The 18,225-nt window shown below is 34.5% G+C and overlaps 1 protein-coding gene across 1 annotated transcript in view; it reads left to right on the forward strand.

Moving 5' to 3' along the window:
• Nucleotides 1-18,225, forward strand: part of BIRC6 (baculoviral IAP repeat containing 6) — a 177,162-nt gene that overhangs the window by 157,423 nt on the left and 1,514 nt on the right. The window contains 8 exon segments of the mRNA XM_006094357.3: nt 5,021-5,089; nt 5,091-5,146; nt 5,962-6,072; nt 7,106-7,323; nt 8,838-8,999; nt 11,799-11,876; nt 16,385-16,573; nt 17,135-17,269. Coding sequence (XP_006094419.1) covers nt 5,021-5,089; nt 5,091-5,146; nt 5,962-6,072; nt 7,106-7,323; nt 8,838-8,999; nt 11,799-11,876; nt 16,385-16,573; nt 17,135-17,269 — 1,018 coding nt within the window.

Consider the following 18,225-nt stretch of genomic DNA (forward strand, 5'->3'; position numbering starts at 1 on the left):
GGCACACTGGTTGAAAATCGCTGGTCTAGTGTGAAATTTTTATTTTTATTTTTTTATTTTATTGATTTTTTACAGAGAGAAAGGGAGAGGGATAGAGAGTTAGAAACATCGATGAGAGAGAAACATCGATCAGCTGCCTCCTGCACACTCCCTACTGGGGATGTGCACGCAACCAAGGTACATGCCCTTGACTGGAATCAAACCTGGGACCCTTGAGTCCGCAGGCTGACGCTCTATCCACTGAGCCAAACTGGTTAGGGCTAGTGTGAAAATTTATCTGTCCACAAAGTAATCACATTGCAAGATGTGACCCCTTAGCTTTTATGTACCGTCCTGGTGAAATTCATCTGCTGGTTCTTCCAACCTGTGTTATCTCAAGATTAAGTCAGACTACAGTGGTAGTAGTTTGGTTTCACTTTTGAATAAGTGTGATATTTCATAGCTTCCTTGGATTAGGAATAAAGGCAATTATTTTGTCTTTGATCTTCTGTGCAGACTTTTCCTGATGGACTCCAACAGGCAAGTAATCATAGTTAGTATTGGAAAGGTTCACCAAGAATTTGAAAGAGGGACTTGCTGTCAAATAGTCTTAATTGGTTATGAGGACCTGACACAAATGACTGCATTTGAGTGTAAGGTGTTCTGGACATTGAACTTCTCTGTAACAGCATTAAAGCAAGCATTCTTTATTGCCTTTTCCTTTGGCTATCTTGAAGCATTTTCCTGGTGCAAAGAAGTTTATCATATTTTAAAATCACAGGATTCTCTTGTAGAAATAAATACCCAATTCCTTTTTATCTAACTAAGCAATAAGATTAGTTGACCTACTTCTTCAAAGGCTATTTTAATCAAACTCTTCCTTTAACTCCCTTAAGCTAGTTATTAGGGCTTCAATCAGTAAAAAATTTCCATTCCAGTCCTCCCACTACTTTGTTTCCGTTGGAGAAACATTTCCTAGTTTCTTCTCTTTTTCCTCTGCCTTTCAAAACCTACAAAATTAGAAGGGCATGATTTCCTAGCCAAGAAGCACTTGTTTTGACCATAAAGTTCAGTTGTTCATCAACCTTTTACTGGGTGATGGAGATAGCAATGCCAACATTTATTTTAAAGTTCTTCCTCAGTCGGATTGCCCTTTGGCGATGTATATTATTTGAGACAACTCCATTGCACACAGTACCTTCATTGTCTTCTGATGTTTAATGTGACCTAAACCTTACTATATTTTTATCTGATCTAGAAATTAAGGTTTTATTTTTAAAGGCTGCTCATACCTTTGTTTTGAATATTTTCTTCTCTCATACTGCTTATAAATGCTTCCCAAGAAGAGGAAGCTTTTATTTTAAACTTTGGTTTAAACCATATTGAAAACTAAAAGTGGCAGTTTTGTTTGCAAAAACTTAAGCAAAAACAAAAAGGAATCCAGAGTTAAAAACTAAGCTTTAAATAAATCACAGAGAATATTTCATCTTACAGTGATCTTTGCCCCATTTACTGGTGCCCTTCAGTGGTCACTTTAATGTCTTCTGGAGATATGAGAAGCAAATAATTGTCCACAGTATTATTTTTCAAAAATCTTACGTTTAATATTAATTTGTTTTAAACTGTAATTCCTGGCGAAGAGCTTTAGAACTGTGAACTGTGACACAGTACCTTTTATAGGTAAATGTAGAAATTTCATTTTCTTGTAGTTTTAGAACCTTTCCCTAAGATGCTGATTCTTAATAGTCCTGAATCTGGACATTTCAGGATGTAGTCTCCAGATTACTTCTTCTTTAAATTGTTATTTCAACTGCATGAATGTTTTGACTTTAGAATTAGGAGTGCAGGAGTTGAAGTGGTCTTCTTTAATGTTCTAAGAAAATAGCTATATTATGCTGTTTTCAGTTTAGAGATGATAAAAAAGAACATAATTCTTGTATTTTTGTATTTAGTCTTACAAATATCCAACATAATTTGGGTGATATTAGCAGAGGCAGTTTAATATAACTGAATGTTGAGTTATAGGGTGTTTTTTTCCCCCCTTTGTTTACACAAAGATTTTCCCATTTTGCTCACATCCTAGTTCAGATTATGTCACAGAGCCAGAATATGCTTAATTTATTAGCTGTTTAGTTGAAATTCACAGCAGAGTGGAAAATGTTTGCAGATAATTCTGTGCAATAGTAGAAACTTCAGTTGATTCCTCATATTTCTTCAGGGCAGTGATCACAACCAGATTCAACGTATGCACAGAGCAGCGGATACCATGGTAGCGGCCGTCGCTGATTGCTTTTACCATGTTGGATCCATTGTCAGTCTCAAAGACCTACTTCCAGCTAGGTGCCTTGAACTCAAATAGCTTTTCACACAGACTTCAGGATGTGAGCTAAGGTATGGCCTTTTTTCATGAGCTGGGCCTACATATGGGTTGACAGTAACCTGCAACTTTCATGGAAAAGAGACTAGTGGCTGTAGTGCAATGTCAGACAATGACTAGTTGTATTATTAGGCAGGTAGTTTGTATTCTTCCTATATTTGAACTATTCTTTTTGGAGAGTGTCTCTTTTCCCCCCATATGTTTTTGCCAGAAAGACTGCTGACATAAAAATTTCTCATTAGAACCTGGTTGTAAAGGTCTAAGGTTTATCAGCTTTGAGTGAACCATTGTCTTCAGTATGAGATGTATATGATCATTTCTTGTACACATTTAGCGTAAAAAATAACATTTTTAAACTTCTGTGGATGTTTGCACTTTTTCATTTTTTATTTTGCTGTCAAAAAGTTATGATAATAGAATTTCCCATTCTAATTATTTGCACCATTTTAATAATAGGGATTTCTCCTATCAGTCATCTTTCCAAAACTGGAATTAGAAAATTGGTATTCATGAATAGGGCTTGAAATTTAGAATCAGTAGTTTTCCAGGGTAACTTGCCCTATATTGCATTGATACAGTGTACTCTCCAGACCAGAGGTTCTTGTTTCTTCAAGGTGAGAATACCTTAATTCTGGAAAAATGAGCTTTACTCCCCTATCTTCCTTCTCTGCTTGGCAAGATATGCTTCTTTAAGTGAATCTTTATTTCAGGTCAACTGATTGATGATAGATTTTTAGAAAATCATCTTTTAAAGCTATTACCATAACTCTTCTGTGTTCTCAACCTGTTTATTGTTGTTTTCCTGTTATGCTTCAGTGGCCCTGTTACTTAAGAATATTTTAATCCCTGCTATAAGGTAGAGAATTCTTTATAATTGGGGAGAGAGAGTCCTTATAAATTCAAAGAAGTTGCTGTCAAACAGCTTATACACTTTCTTGACTCTCTGCTTGATACTGATTGTGAATAGCTATTGGTAAATACAGAAGTTGAGACTGTTTGAGCTTGTCTACCAAAATCATATCTTCAGTAAGAAAATGGTCAGACTCACTATTATACTATAGTCTCAACTTTACTTTATAGGTATAAAAGATATATTATCTTTGATTCTAGAAGTAAAAATGACATTTTAGTTTTAAAACATTCACTATATTTCCTTACATACGTATGCAAACATATATGTTTATATACACCTACTCATACAGAAGTTGATGACTAAAATGTTATACAGTGTGAGATCTATCAAGTGGTTCCTGAGTGACAAAGGAAAATTGGCCATGTGTTCTCTCTGACTTCTTATAAGGAGTCAGGGAAGTTAAGAGAGTCTAGGAGAAAAGGTAATAACCTAGTGACACAGTATCTCTCTTCACTTAAATCATCTTGCCAGGTGAGGTAGTATGTACCTTATAGTTAAAAACATCTTAGGAGCCCATTCAGAATACATGCATAATACTGTATCCTTCTATGCTTGCTACCCACTGAGTGGCTCTTCTTAATTTACCTCTTCTTTTCTGAGCAGGTTTTTGTCTTTGTGATAAAGAAAAGTTCATTTGTACATTGATAACAATAATTATTTTGTTAAGGACTCTTCTACTTTCTGTTAGTCTTTCATAGTTCTCTAAGGCTCCATGCTCACTTTGTGAAATATTGTTTTAATGTAATAGTTAAGTCCTTTTGTTGGTAGGTATGCAACTAGGAAAATAAGTGATGTGTAGTTTAGATCAGACCTTAGCAGAAATATTTTAAACATGTTTGCTTACATGTGATTTTCATTTGTTTAAAATTATTTAATAATGAATTAGCAAATAGGTAGATTTTTAGTACCTAAGCAATAGTGTAATGATGTTTATTGTGTGAATAACATGCTGAGAATTGAAATAGGAAAAAGGCTTGATATTTAGTTGTTATTTCCAGTGAATCTTGTAAATACTACTGCATACATCTAGAAAATTTTTAGAAACATTTTGATGCCTTATATACTGAAACCTTGCTGTAACACATCTTATTATGATACACAATTTGATAGAAGGTTGGCTACACTTTAGACTCTGAATAGGGAATAACAGGGGATTATCTTTTAAATGATTATGCCCTAGAACTTAGTGTTTATATTAAGTTTCAGTATATAGAAGCACATCGTGTTAAGATACATTAATAGTGAACCTGTACTTTACTATGGAATACCCCCCTACCCGGGATATTAATATACTCTAAGTGAAATATAGAGAGTGAAAATTGAAAGTATATGTGGTTCTTTGGTTCCCAAATCTTAGAAGACTGGATAGATACCTATGACTTGTACATATAGAAGTGATTTTTCTATTTCTAGGTATTTACAATTACTAAAAGTATGTTTTTAAAGTTGTGGATTCAAAGACACATCAGGTATCTGGGTCTTTTTACAGTATGACATTTCTACAATGTTTATCTCTTGTTTGTTTGTATAGCCAACTAGTTATTATGCTAAGTATTATCAGATCAGAAGCAATAATAAATCTAATGTAAACTACCTGTAAACTACCTCTGATATATATCGTGTATATCAAATGAAATGCACACTATCATTTTGGTTTTTAACTACTATTGTTGACTTACGGAGATATTTATTTTTCAATCCTGAAATCTTAATTTTCCTTCATTTTTTTCCAAATTAAAAAATTTCTTTAGATCTAAAAGGGAAAATGCTAAAACAGGAGTAAAACCAGATGCATCTGATCAAGAACCAGAAGGACTTACTAAGGACTGCAGAGATCGTTTATGCAGCCACGACCAGTTTACGGCAAGCAAACCAGGGTACAGCTCTGCTTCTTTCATGCTGTTCCATTACTTACTGAAAACTGACTTTCTCTTTCCTCTATGCTAATGGTGTTCATTTACCTAAAAAATTTTTTTCTGTGTCATTTTTAAAAAATATATATATTTTAATGATTTTTTACAGAGAGGAAGGGAGAGGGATAGAGAGTTAGAAACATCGATGAGAGAGAAGCATTGATCAGCTGCCTCCTGCACACCCCCTACTGGGGATGTGCCTGCAACCAAGGTACATGCCCTTGACCGGAATCGAACCCCGGACTCTTCAGTCCCCAGGCCGACGCTCAATCCAGTGAGCCAAACCGGCTAGGACTCTGTGTCATGTTTTTAAGTTAATTAGGAGTAACCTCTAAATATTTATCTACTATGTATGATTGCTAACACTAAATTTTATAGGCTGAGCATGCATCACAAATTTTTTCTCATTAAAAGTCATGAAATGGAAAAATGCCATTTTATGAGATAGAAAATAGTATATTAATACTGTCAGAATTTGGTTAAAATTGGTATTTTCATGTAATAGCAACAGAAGATATAAATGACTCTGAATTATCTATTTCACTTGTGCTGTTTTGACTAAATGGATGAAACCTAATTACCATTTCATAAATTTACGCTTTAAAATTGGTGAGGTTGTTAGCCCTATTAGTTATGTTTATGAAATAGAAATATTTTTTTTTTATTCTTAAAATGGTTCAGTAGGAAGAGGATTGTCAAGAGTTTGGTAATTTTTTAGAATTCCAAATTTGAACTCTGGAAGTTAATCATTTTTTGTTTTAATCTTCTAAAATTAATAGAAAAGAAACTAGGTGACTATTCAAAGAAGGTGGCAATGAAACCCAAACCTTTATCAGTATTAAAATCACTTGAAGAAAAATACGTGGCTGTTATGAAGAGATTACAGTTTGGTAAGTTGAAATTTTAATCTTCATTTCTTTAGATTTCATTTCAGATTTTTTAATGGTGCTATTGAAATGTGTTCTGGTAAATTAAAGATTTTAAAACTTGCTTGTACCATGAATTATTCATATTTTCTCTCTCACTACACACACACACACACACACACACACACACACACACACACACATAAAATTGTAGCATCTTTATTTGGATATCATGGTTCAGTAGAAACCTAGAAAAAACAAAGCCAGATGTCTAATAAATAGGCAGAAAGTTGTATTCTTTCTTTACTTCTATTTCTGTATATCTTAGCCTGGAGGAAGGCAAGACTATAAGCTCTTTGAAGGCAGATATATTTTCCGATTTATCATTTAACCCAAACAGCCTACCTAGAAACTTGTACTGAGTTCTTGGTAAGATTTATATAATACTAATTATAAATAGCATTAATGTTTTTAGAATATTTAGAATTATATAAACACAAGATTAAAGTTTATCATTGCTTTGTCAAAGTACTTAGAAAATAATCCTAATAATATTAATAATCTTTTTTTATTCTATTAACTTAAATGCCATAAGTAATACAGAGTAAACTTCAGCCTGGAATTTTTGATTTTCGAAATCGGGAAATAGATAAAGACTTTCTGTATTTTTTATTTTTTTAAAGAAATATAACGAGGATACTTTTTGACATTTCTTATTCTGAATTATTTTGTCAAAAATATTTTATGCCACTCATTTAAGAATAAATTATCTACTACTTTGCATTGTCATTTAGCTGCTTGATATAATCTACCAATGTGTCCACACTGTAGATTAAAAATCATTTCTTGTTTTTTGCTTCCATTATAGATTCCATCCATGAATGAAGTAGTAGGTGTTACATTAACGTTTATAGTTTACTATTCTTCCACATTGCAGTCCTCTCCATTTTGGGTGGAAGAAGGGCTAGTGATTTATTAGTGATTTTTGTCATTAAAACAAGTATCGTCCATGCTGGTTCTTTTTTTATTTCAGTGTTTGTATTTTCTGTCTATTTAGATACATTTGAGATGGTTTCTGAAGATGAAGATGGGAAGTTGGGTTTTAAAGTAAATTACCACTACATGTCTCAGGTGAAAAATGCAAATGATGCAAACAGTGCTGCCAGAGCCCGGCGCCTTGCTCAGGAAGCTGTGACACTTTCGACCTCACTGCCTCTTTCGTCATCATCTAGTGTGTTTGTGCGCTGTGATGAGGAGCGACTTGACATCATGAAGGTAGACAAAGCAACTTTTTCCATAGTTCCCTGACTATTAAAATATTCATACAAAGCACTAGAAATACCGTGAATTTAAAATTCTGTTGACCATTTTGGAGTCAGTGAAAGGAGTTCTTTTCTAATGTTAGTTCAGAGTATGCAGATGAGACTGCTGTTCAAAATAAAGATTTAGAAGAAAATACTAAAATACCTTTGTTGAGCATAGTATCAAAGGATTTAATGCTGGCCAGTAGAAAAAAAAGTTACAGGATTTCTACCTTGTCATCCAAGATACTTCTCTCATGTTCATACTACTATCAGACTTCAAAATTATTTTTTATTTTATTTTTTAGGAAATTGATGTATTTACAGATCGATAAGATATATGAACTTGGTAATGGCAATACAATAATAAATAACTTGCACCCTTATGCTTTAACACTGGTGATTTAAAAGAGTTAGTACCTGGGGAGGTGCTTTCTTTACATTTATGATTTAATTCATAGGTTAAATATTCTGTCTTCCTTGCAAGATACTCTGCTGAAACTATTGACCCATTGATTTGGAGAAGTTCTTTTGTTTGCTTGCTCTTTTGTTTTGTTCCATTGGGTATTTTTTTAATAGAAATTTCATAGACCTTGCCTATATGGCTACACTCTTACTTGTTTCTTGTTAAAAACAATAGAGCCGATTATAGGATGATTACCTAGGAATTATGTTATCACTAAATAGATCACATAAATTCAAACTTGTGACTTTGTCTCTGTTAAGCAACAAGCTATACCTAATATGAAGGATCCCAAAATGGAGTCCCAAAGCAAAGATCAGAGTTACCACAGATGGAGACTAGTGCCACTTACCTCCACAGGCAGCTGTTCAGAACCAGGGGCTTTGCTGCTCAGGCATTGCACAATAAAGAACTGTTGAGCGGCTCATACAACATTTTTTAAATAATTCCGACACTCACTGTTGGGTTCTTTGCTATTTTTTGGACTACCAGAAATCCTAAGGGAAATACTTACTGTTCTCTCAAAACCTTTTTGTCATAAGTTGTCACATGAGAACCTTTATTTCTGTATCTACTTGTCTCTTCCCAGAGGAAAATACTAAAAGTAAGTTATTTTGAAAAAATTAACTTATCTGAAGATTAAAGCAAAAAATTAACCTCATACCTTTGCGATATGATAATGAATGTACCTAGAATTTCAACTTGTTGAAATGCTGTAGAGAATATTATCAAGGAAAGCTCTCAGAAAAAAAAAGTAACTTAATATTTTAAAAGGTATTTTATGTTAAGGTAAGTTTTCCTGCTGCCAATAAAGACCTATCTTTTAACAGTCCATTTTTATCAAAACCAAATCATTTGATCTTAATCTAAAACCATGTCCTCATCCTGTATTCATTTTTACACATTCTAGTAGAGATGTATATATACAATGTCAGAAGGTTGTTCTTTTATGTTGGATTGTGTTGTCCTACATATCAGTGTTGAACAGTAACATAGATTTTTGTGTGTTTGTATATGCATACTAGGTTCTAATTACTGGTCCAGCGGATACTCCTTATGCAAATGGCTGCTTTGAGTTTGATGTATATTTTCCTCAAGATTATCCCAGTTCACCCCCTCTTGTGAATCTAGAAACAACTGGTGGCCATAGCGTGCGATTCAATCCAAACCTTTATAATGATGGCAAGGTAATGTAATTAGTCTTTTGTTTCTAGTACCAAAGTGTTGTGACCAAAGTTTCTTTGTAATTTCAACAAAAATTTCGTTTTAGTTATATTTCCATAGTACATAGCTTTCTTCAGGCTTCTCTCCCTGTGTGTAAAGATTAGCTAAAGGAATGAGAGAGAAGGAACCAAAAGGGGCAGAAACAGACAGTATTAAGAAGCACTTACCGTCTTAAGTTACTGAGGGACTAACTTACTTAACATGTTCCTTTGCCAATTGAGAGCGTCCTCCCATCTGGAGATAGTAGAGCCAGATGTCTGTCTTTGCCTCTCACTTTTCTTTACTTTCCCTATCTCCAATTCCAGTTATCTTTTCACAAGTGCCTGAAGCTAGATGAATGGCAAAAGCATGGTATTATCATCTATGTTCCTTTTTTTGCATATAATAACTTTCTCTTGCTATCGTAACTATCCAATTTTTTTCTGTGGTAGAAGTAATTGTGAACTTTGTTAAAATGTTTTATATTTTCTTATAAATGGTAAGATGCATTCCTATCACCACCACCACCCCAAAAGTTGAAAATGAGTATAATAAAAATTATTTCATAAACCTTCTAAAATTTGACTCAAAAGAACAGCCATCACTTTTCAAAATAATTTTGGACATTTGGATGAAATTTCAACAGTAAATTCCATGCTGAGAGTATTTAATGTTTGAAAATCACTAGAAGGTCAGAAAAAATTTATAGACTTCACATGCAGACTCACTCTATTTTGCTAGAGGTTGATGGTATATTAAAGATAACCCAAGTTTTCCCTTGGTTTTGCCTTTCTATTTTCAAAAGGTACAGCCTGCCTCAGATCTGGGCTTGCAAGTATCATTTTGTCTTCATCATAAGCTCATGTCATAAAATTGGAATTTGTTATTTGGGTTTATTTTAGGAGATTTAACCACGGGTAGATGTACTCTCTTTGGGAAAGCATAGAACAGGTTCTTTATAACTGAGCAAAGAAGAGGAAATAGCAAGGCTGACTTTACTTGAGAGAGAGAGAGAGAGAGAGAGAGAGAGAGAGAGAGAGAGAGACTGGAACCTGAAAAGAGTTTTAGTGTAAAATGTTAACATTTTATTTAAGAAATTACTTTCTCAAGACTTATTGGTATAGAGAAGAGGGTAGGGTAAGGGCTTGAGGGTCCAGTATCCTGAATTACAGTAGGTCCTTGGGTTACGTCGGAGATCCATTCCTATGGTGCGATGTAACACGATTTTCACTGTAAGTCGGAACCCACCCACATAAGCACCTATGTCACTCACATGGAGCACACACACAGCAGTAATGAAGTGATACAATAAAAAAAATTTAAAAGGAAGATAACAATTCCTGAACTTTACTTGTGGTAAATAAATAATAAAAAACATAAAGCACAAATGTACATACGTTGAAATGACGAAACTTTTTTTTTATATATAAATAAATGGGAGATGGTGACATAACCACAAAACAATGTACATCGAGTCCGACATAACCCGAGGATTGTCTGTATATAGTTTTTGTTCTATTACATACTGGTAACATTTATTCTCCGTCATTAAACATTTACTTTGGTTCAAGATCTACAGGGATAAGATTACCTGCCATTGGTAGCCACAGGGATGCTTTTGATATCAAATGGGATGGTATGCCTGACAATCTATAATAATAAAAGGGTAATATGCTAATTAGACCGGACGTCTTCTGGATGTCATTCCGGACATCCCTCCTGACAAAGCTGGGGCCGGAGGAAAGCCAGTCCGGGTCCTGGGTGCCTGCAGGTGGCCCGAGGGAAGCCAGCCTGGGCCCCGGGTGCCTGTGGCTGGAAGGAGGGAAGCAGCCCGGGTTCCAGGTGCCTGCCGGCGGCTGGAGGAAGGAAGCAGCCCAGGTCCTGGGTGCCAGAGGAAAGCTGGTGCTGGCAGCTGGGGGAAGGAAGGCCTACTCTTGCACGAATTTTTATGCATCAGGCCCTCTAGTAGTTTAAATCATAACACAAAGTCTTTTAAAATTATTCATGAAATTACCTGTTAAATGAATTCATGTAAAGCATTAAGAGAACAGCAGGGAGATGGACTACTCTGCTTTTCAAAGAACTGCTTATTTTCCAATTAGTTTGCAAGAATAGATAAAATGTCCCTGGTTTTATTTTCGCCAAAAGCCGTCCATTTCCCTGTTATTCTCTTAATGCTCTGTGAAAGCAATACTGCAAAATACATGGATTTTATGTTGAACTGTGTTTGGCAGATAATTTGAGTTCTTTCTTGCTATCTGAGTTGACCAAGTATATAATATGTCTTAAAGTTTGATCCTCAAGACCCTATCACGGTATCTGTGAGGTCTTCCTCTTTCCAAATTGATGGTCGTGTGAGGCCAGATTTTACCCATATACTTCAACCAAAACAATATATTGCAACAGATTGAATGCAGAGGCAGATATGAAGTCAAGATCTATTAAGTTACGCCCAATTTTCAAAATTTATAAAATTTGAAAAAGATTTTTAAAAATGAAAAATAATACCACTTTTTCTCACTGATTTTTGTTTGGAAAAGTTATTTTTTATTTAGAAATGTTAGTTGTATTTAATGTATAGTAGGTACTGATACATTTCTTGTTATTGTGTAATCACATCTGAAGATGTCAATTTGTTTTAACAGGCTGACCCTTAAGGGTTTAGATTGGGGACATAAAACTGAGATACTTTGACATATTAGCAATTCACTTTTAGTTGTGACAGTTTGCTTTTAAAAAGCACTCCTTTCAATTCTGTCTATGCTTTTCTCTTTATTCCTCAGGTTTGTTTAAGCATATTAAATACATGGCATGGAAGACCAGAAGAGAAGTGGAATCCTCAGACCTCAAGCTTTTTGCAAGTAAACAAATTTCTCTGACAGTTTCACTTAGGAAAATGTAGAGCTACTTAATATTTGAAAGAAATTATTTTAGTGATTGAGAATAAACAATAAGCCAAACAAAAAGAGAGATGGATTTATAGGAAATCAGTATTAAATAGTTTATAGGTGAGCAGTTGGTGCATCTCATTTGGAGTTTAGAATCAAAATCAGACATAAGGCACAAATTAGATTTTGTCAAAATTGCTTTTAAAATTTCCGTAAGTTGCCTTTAAAGTACACTATGATGCAACAGGTAAGACAGATTATCCCATCTCCTAGTCACTATAGGGCTTAAACTCATGTAAGTAGACGTTAATAAATTCCTGGTACTATATATTTCTAGGATATAGTTCTTCTAAAATCTAGTTAGTAATGGGATTAATTTGAGGCTCAGAAGTACTGTCTCAAATTTTATAAGTTAGTTTCCACACACCATGCCATCTAATGTTTCTTGCTGATCTCTTAATAGTTCTGAATCCTAGCAAAGAAATGAAAAAAGAAGCATATTAATAACATGAATTAACTTTGTTACTTGTTTATTAAAGAAACAAACAAATTGTTGCTACATCATAGTTTAAATTCACATATACAGTTTACTATTTAAGAAAGACTATCATAAATTATTCTCAGGTAAACCTACTGAAGTTGACCTACCCTGAAAGGATTCTTTTCCTACATTCTTATTTTGAATTAGTTTAAAGAAGAAATGAAAAAAATTCTTTTAGGCTGTCACTTGTTTTTGACTCTCTAAAAAGACATTGTTGCATCCTATGAAATAGAGAAATAGAACTGTAATTTTTTCCTTTTTGCCATTATGGAAACCAAGAAAAAAAAGGATATGTAACTCATACAAAGTAATTAAGGAACTTTATAGAGTATTTCTCCAAGTAACTACTTCATTTTAAAAATAATTATGTCAGTTCTATTTAAAAAAACCCCAACACCTTTAAATATCTTTTCTATGTGCCGGTTACTCTTGACAACATAAACTAAGCTTATGAGTTTTACTATGAAAGGAAACTCAGAGATACCCTATTTTTCATTAAGCAAATTAGACTTATCTGTGAATTGGAACCAATTTTTGAATTTTAATAAAATTTATATAGTTTTATAAATAACATTTACAATTAATTTTCAAAGTTATCTAGTTTAAATATGATTAACTTTTATCTTGCCTGTGTATCTGTATTATACATAAATTCTATAAAATAAACTTATACTCAAGGGTTTAAATTTTACAAATTGGGAAACTTAACTATCCATACATAAAAATGATCTTTTCTATATATTCCCTTTAAGGTTTTTTGTCATTTACATAATTTATATAATCTTAATTAATATAATAAATACAACATGGTAAATAATTTAACATTAGAGCATATCCTTTAAAAATATCTTGTTCTAATTTTTTAGTTTTATAAATAATACTGTTATTATACGACTTTCTTTATATTTTATATAGTTTGCTGAATCTAGGCTTCCACAATTGTGACGAAATTGGCGTGGTCAGGAGCAAGAAGTGGCTTTTTTTCTTCTGTGGCAAGAGTGAATAGGCTTGTCTTCATCCAGAGCTTAGGGGGAAATCTTTCATTCTTTTCCATTGAGTATGCTATAATTCCCTTCATCATGTTGAGGACATGTCCCTCTACACCTAGTTTGTTGCATAGTCTTACCATGAACTAGAAACTTTCTTCAGAAGCAGGCTACACAAAAGTTGTAGGAAATATTAAAAATCTGCAAATAACAGGATTACTTCTATTATATTCTAGTATATTTCCCCCCCCCTCTGGCTCTATTTTTGTTCATCAGTTTATGTTGTTCATTATATTCCACAAATGAGTGAGAGCATATGATATTTATCTTTCTCTGACTGGATTGTTTCACTTAGCATGATGCTTTTAAAGTCTATTTTATCGGATATGAGCATTGCTATTCCAGCTTTTGATTTCTTTTCCATTTGCATGGAAAAATTTTTTCTATCCCTTTGCTCTCATCCTGTGTGTGTCTTTTGTTTTGAGGTGGGTCTCTTGTAGACAGCATATAGTTGGGTCATGTTTTTGTATCCATTCAGATACCCTACACCTTTTGATTGGAGCATTTAATCCATTTACATTTAGGGTTATTGTTGAGAGGTACTTATTTATAGCCATTTTAATTCTCTATGGCTAGGTTTCTCTCTCTGTTTCTTCTTCTCAGCAATCCGTGACAGCAATCCCTTTAGCATTTCTTGTAATGCTGGCTTGATGGTGATGAACTCCTTTAGCCTTTTTTTGTCTGAGAAGCTCTGTATTTGACCATCTATTTTGAATGATAGCCTTGCTGGATATAGTAATCTTGGTCTCAGATTCTTGCTTTCCATTACCGTGAGTACTAGGTGTATTGGTTAATAATGGCGGATTTTGTAATCAAAGAAAACATGATAATTTCAAGAGAAACATCAAAAATGCTTTATTCATAGTAATGTCCATCGCTAGCTACACATTTCCCCCATCTTTCAGGTAATTTGTGGATACCGTCCAAATAGAACTTTTCTTATTTTGAGGCAAACCATGTAACTGGTTTTTAATGTCCCTATTCTATATATATAAAAGCTTAAGCGACCATTACGGCTGGATGACCAGCCAGTAGCTATGACGAGCACTGACCACTAGGGGGCAGATGCTCAACATAGGAGCTGCCTCCTTGTGGTCAATGCGCTCCCACAGCCAACCTCCCGTGGCTGGCCAACCTCCCACAGCCCCTCCATGCGGCCAGCCAACCTCCCATGGCCTCTCCCCTGGCCAGCCTGCCCCGATTGGCCCCCATAGCTGGCTAGGTCAAGGGATCCCACCCATGCACAAATTCGTGCTCCGGGCCTCTAGTAATGTACATAATTTCTTGTGAGAGGTTTGTTCCAGTTGGATGTTAATAAAGATGTCATGTGCAAGAGGAGTTAACATATTTAATGGTTCGGATCATCAGCCATTTAAGAATGGTTATAAATGTTAAATATATAATACTGTTTTCCTTGAAATGGAAAATTCTTGAAATCAGCCACTGATCACAATCCTATTCAATAGCATAATTTTCCATAGAGACTTAAGTTTTTAAAGACTTAAGGCATTTTACTAATTTTGATTGTTTCTTTTCCTCACCCCAAACATGTTACTATTTCACATTATATCGCTTTTATTGCAAATTAATATTTTGGATTGTATATTTTGTACTTTCCTGTATTTAAAACATATATAAAATTTTAATATACTGTATCAAGTAAAAGAATTAAATCCTTGACAAGACATAGCATGAAAATAAAGGAAATTGGAAATTAATAATTATTAATGGGAGTGGGGCAAGAGGAGGAATATGATAAAGTGGTGGATATTTTAAAGATAAGAATAAGTTAACAGAATGGATAATGGTGGGACTATGGTGACCAAATAAATAAATAAAACTGTAGGAGACAAGATTGCTGACTAGTTGAGTGGTCTGGTAGAGGACCATACAGCAGGGTTAATTTTTTTGTTTTGACAAAGATAGTTTTTGATTTAGTCAGTTCTTGAACAAATTACAATGAGAATTTCTTGTAATTTTGTGAATGCTAATATGAAGCTAAATAGAAAAGGGACAGTAAATTCAGCCTATTAAAGTCTAGCTCTTTATAAAAATATCAAAGAATTGACTAAGAATTAGTGAACCTACATTGTGGAATGAAATACATTGTTTATTAAGTTAAATATAACCATCCTATATAATAAAAGGCAAATATGCAAATTGACCAAACAGGAGAACGACTGGTTGCTATGACATGCACTGACCACCAGGGGGCAGATGCTCAATGCAGGAGCTGCCTCCTGGTGGTCAGTGCGCTCCCACAGGGAGAGCTCTCAGCCAGAAGCTTACAGCTGGGGAGCGCAGCGGTGGTGGCTGGAGCCTCTCCTGCCTCCACAGCAGCGCTAAGGATATCCGACTGACGGCTCCTGGATTGCGAGAGGGCATAGGTCAGGCTGAGGACCCCCTGAGTGCACGAATTTCTTGCGCCGGTCCTCTAGTATGTAATAATATACTATGGTATGTAGAAGACATTTTTCTGTTAATTACCAAATCATTTTGAATTCATATTCTAAGAAAACTCTTTGTCCACATGTAGCTATGATAAATACTATTTCTTCATTTGAATCCAGGTAGCTCTTTTTTGTTAATCTTCTCCCGAGGATATTTTTTTCCACTGATTTTTAGAGAGAGTGGAAGGGAGGGTGAGAGACAGAGAGAACAACATTGATGTGATAGAGACATATCAATTGGTTGCATCCTGCACACCTTATGCTCAAGATTTTACCCATTTTAATTTTGCTTTAATAATAAAGTATTTGAGTCTTATAATTATTAACATTAATTTTATGCTGATAATAATATGTAAAAGAAACTCCTGGTCGATAAAGCAGATATCAGTTTACCGTTAGTCAAAATTTCCCATTATAAGTATTTTTAATTTCTTTGTTGCTCAGGTGTTGGTGTCTGTTCAGTCTCTTATATTAGTAGCTGAGCCTTATTTTAATGAACCAGGATATGAACGGTCTAGAGGGACTCCCAGTGGCACACAGAGTTCTCGAGAATACGACGGCAACATTCGACAAGCAACAGTTAAGTGGGCAATGCTAGAACAAATCAGGAACCCCTCACCATGCTTTAAAGAGGTATGCTCAATAAAATTAATGTAATACTTTATTAAAGACATTATGGAATATAGTTTATTGGGATTATACTTGCCTTATATTTGGAGTATTTATAGTAAACTAAACTTGACTATAGTTTTTAATAATAGAAAATCAGTAGTAATGATTTTTAAAACCACCTACTTCCTAAAAGACATCTGACTACATTTTGACAGTTTTTCTGTTGTCAGTAGTTTTCTTATTCTTTTCTTCTGGTCATTTGTTCATTTACATTCACCTTCTGAATATATTGCAATATGTTATATGTGCCTTATTTATTCTCTCTGGATAGGATTTAACTATTTGAATCTGGTTGGGACTAGGCATTATTTTCTGCTATAGAACTGGGACATTTTACATATATCATGTGATGTCATAAACCTAATTCTTCCCTGTTAATAATATAGAGTTCACTAAATTGAGTTTTATGGAGAGGAAAAATTGCATTGTCTTTTAAATTTCATTCCTTTGTAATGCTATATACTTTGTCTTTTCATTTCTAACTGGAACACATTTTGTTCCCTTGCTTGTTTAATTTTTAAGGTTATACACAAACATTTTTACTTGAAAAGAGTTGAGATCATGGCCCAGTGTGAGGAGTGGATTGCCGACATCCAGCAGTACAGCAGTGATAAGCGGGTAGGCAGAACTATGTCGCACCATGCAGCAGCTCTGAAGGTGAGTAAGCCTCCGAGCATGAGTCCTGTTGATGGCTTTTAAAGAAGAGTTGTATATTCATTGACAGAACCATGGCTACCTGATGGTAAAGGATGGGAGGGAATCAAAGAAATGTAAAATTTAAGTTCAGAGGCCTAAATTGCTACTCAAAAGTCTATTAAAAAGATAGGTTAGCCCTAACCAGTTTGGCTCAGTGGATAGAGTATCGGCCTGCGGACTAAAGGGTCCCAGGTTTGATTCCGGTTAAGGGCATGTACCTTGGTTGTGGGCACATTCCCAGTAGGAGGTGTGCAGGAGGCGGCTGATCGATGTTTCTCTCTCATCGATTTTTCTGACTCTATCCCTCTCCCTTCCACTGTGTAAAAAAACAATAAAATATGTTTGTTTGTTTTTTAAAAAAAGATAGGTTAGTTTCTACAATAAATCAACAGTTCCTAAAATAAAAAAATGGGTACAGGACCTGTGTTTTATCCAGGTGATGACAACAAAACGTACTCTATAAGTGAATTTTTTATTCCTTTAGCTTTTCCTTAGGCCTCTTACCTTCCAGAATTTTATTACTTGGAGTAATGAGGGAAATGGTAGCTGTAGAGCCTCCAACAGCTAATTGGTGGAGGCATCTGTTATACAGACCTGTTTTGGGGGAGGTGAGCAATTGTTTTCAACCTGGGCATTCATGAAGTGGAAATGTAAAACAGGATGGTTTTGGAGATTTTTTTTCTCCTGCCTCATAATATCTGTTCTTATTCCCCGTTTCTTTCATCCTCCACCAGTTATCTTCCCTCTTCCTATCTTCAGTTTTCTCCATCTCAACTGGCTCCTTCCGTTCTAACTTTTTCTATTTTAAAAACTTCTAAAAAGAAAATTATTTTCCTCTTTAACACTTGCATCCCCCAAACTAGTTTTATTTTGCCCCATTATTATAGAACTGTTTCTCTTTTTACCAAACTAGAGCA

The sequence above is a fragment of the Myotis lucifugus genome, unplaced genomic scaffold (assembly GCF_000147115.1).
Source record: "Myotis lucifugus unplaced genomic scaffold, Myoluc2.0 scaffold_134, whole genome shotgun sequence".
NCBI classification, from domain to species: domain Eukaryota; kingdom Metazoa; phylum Chordata; class Mammalia; order Chiroptera; family Vespertilionidae; genus Myotis; species Myotis lucifugus.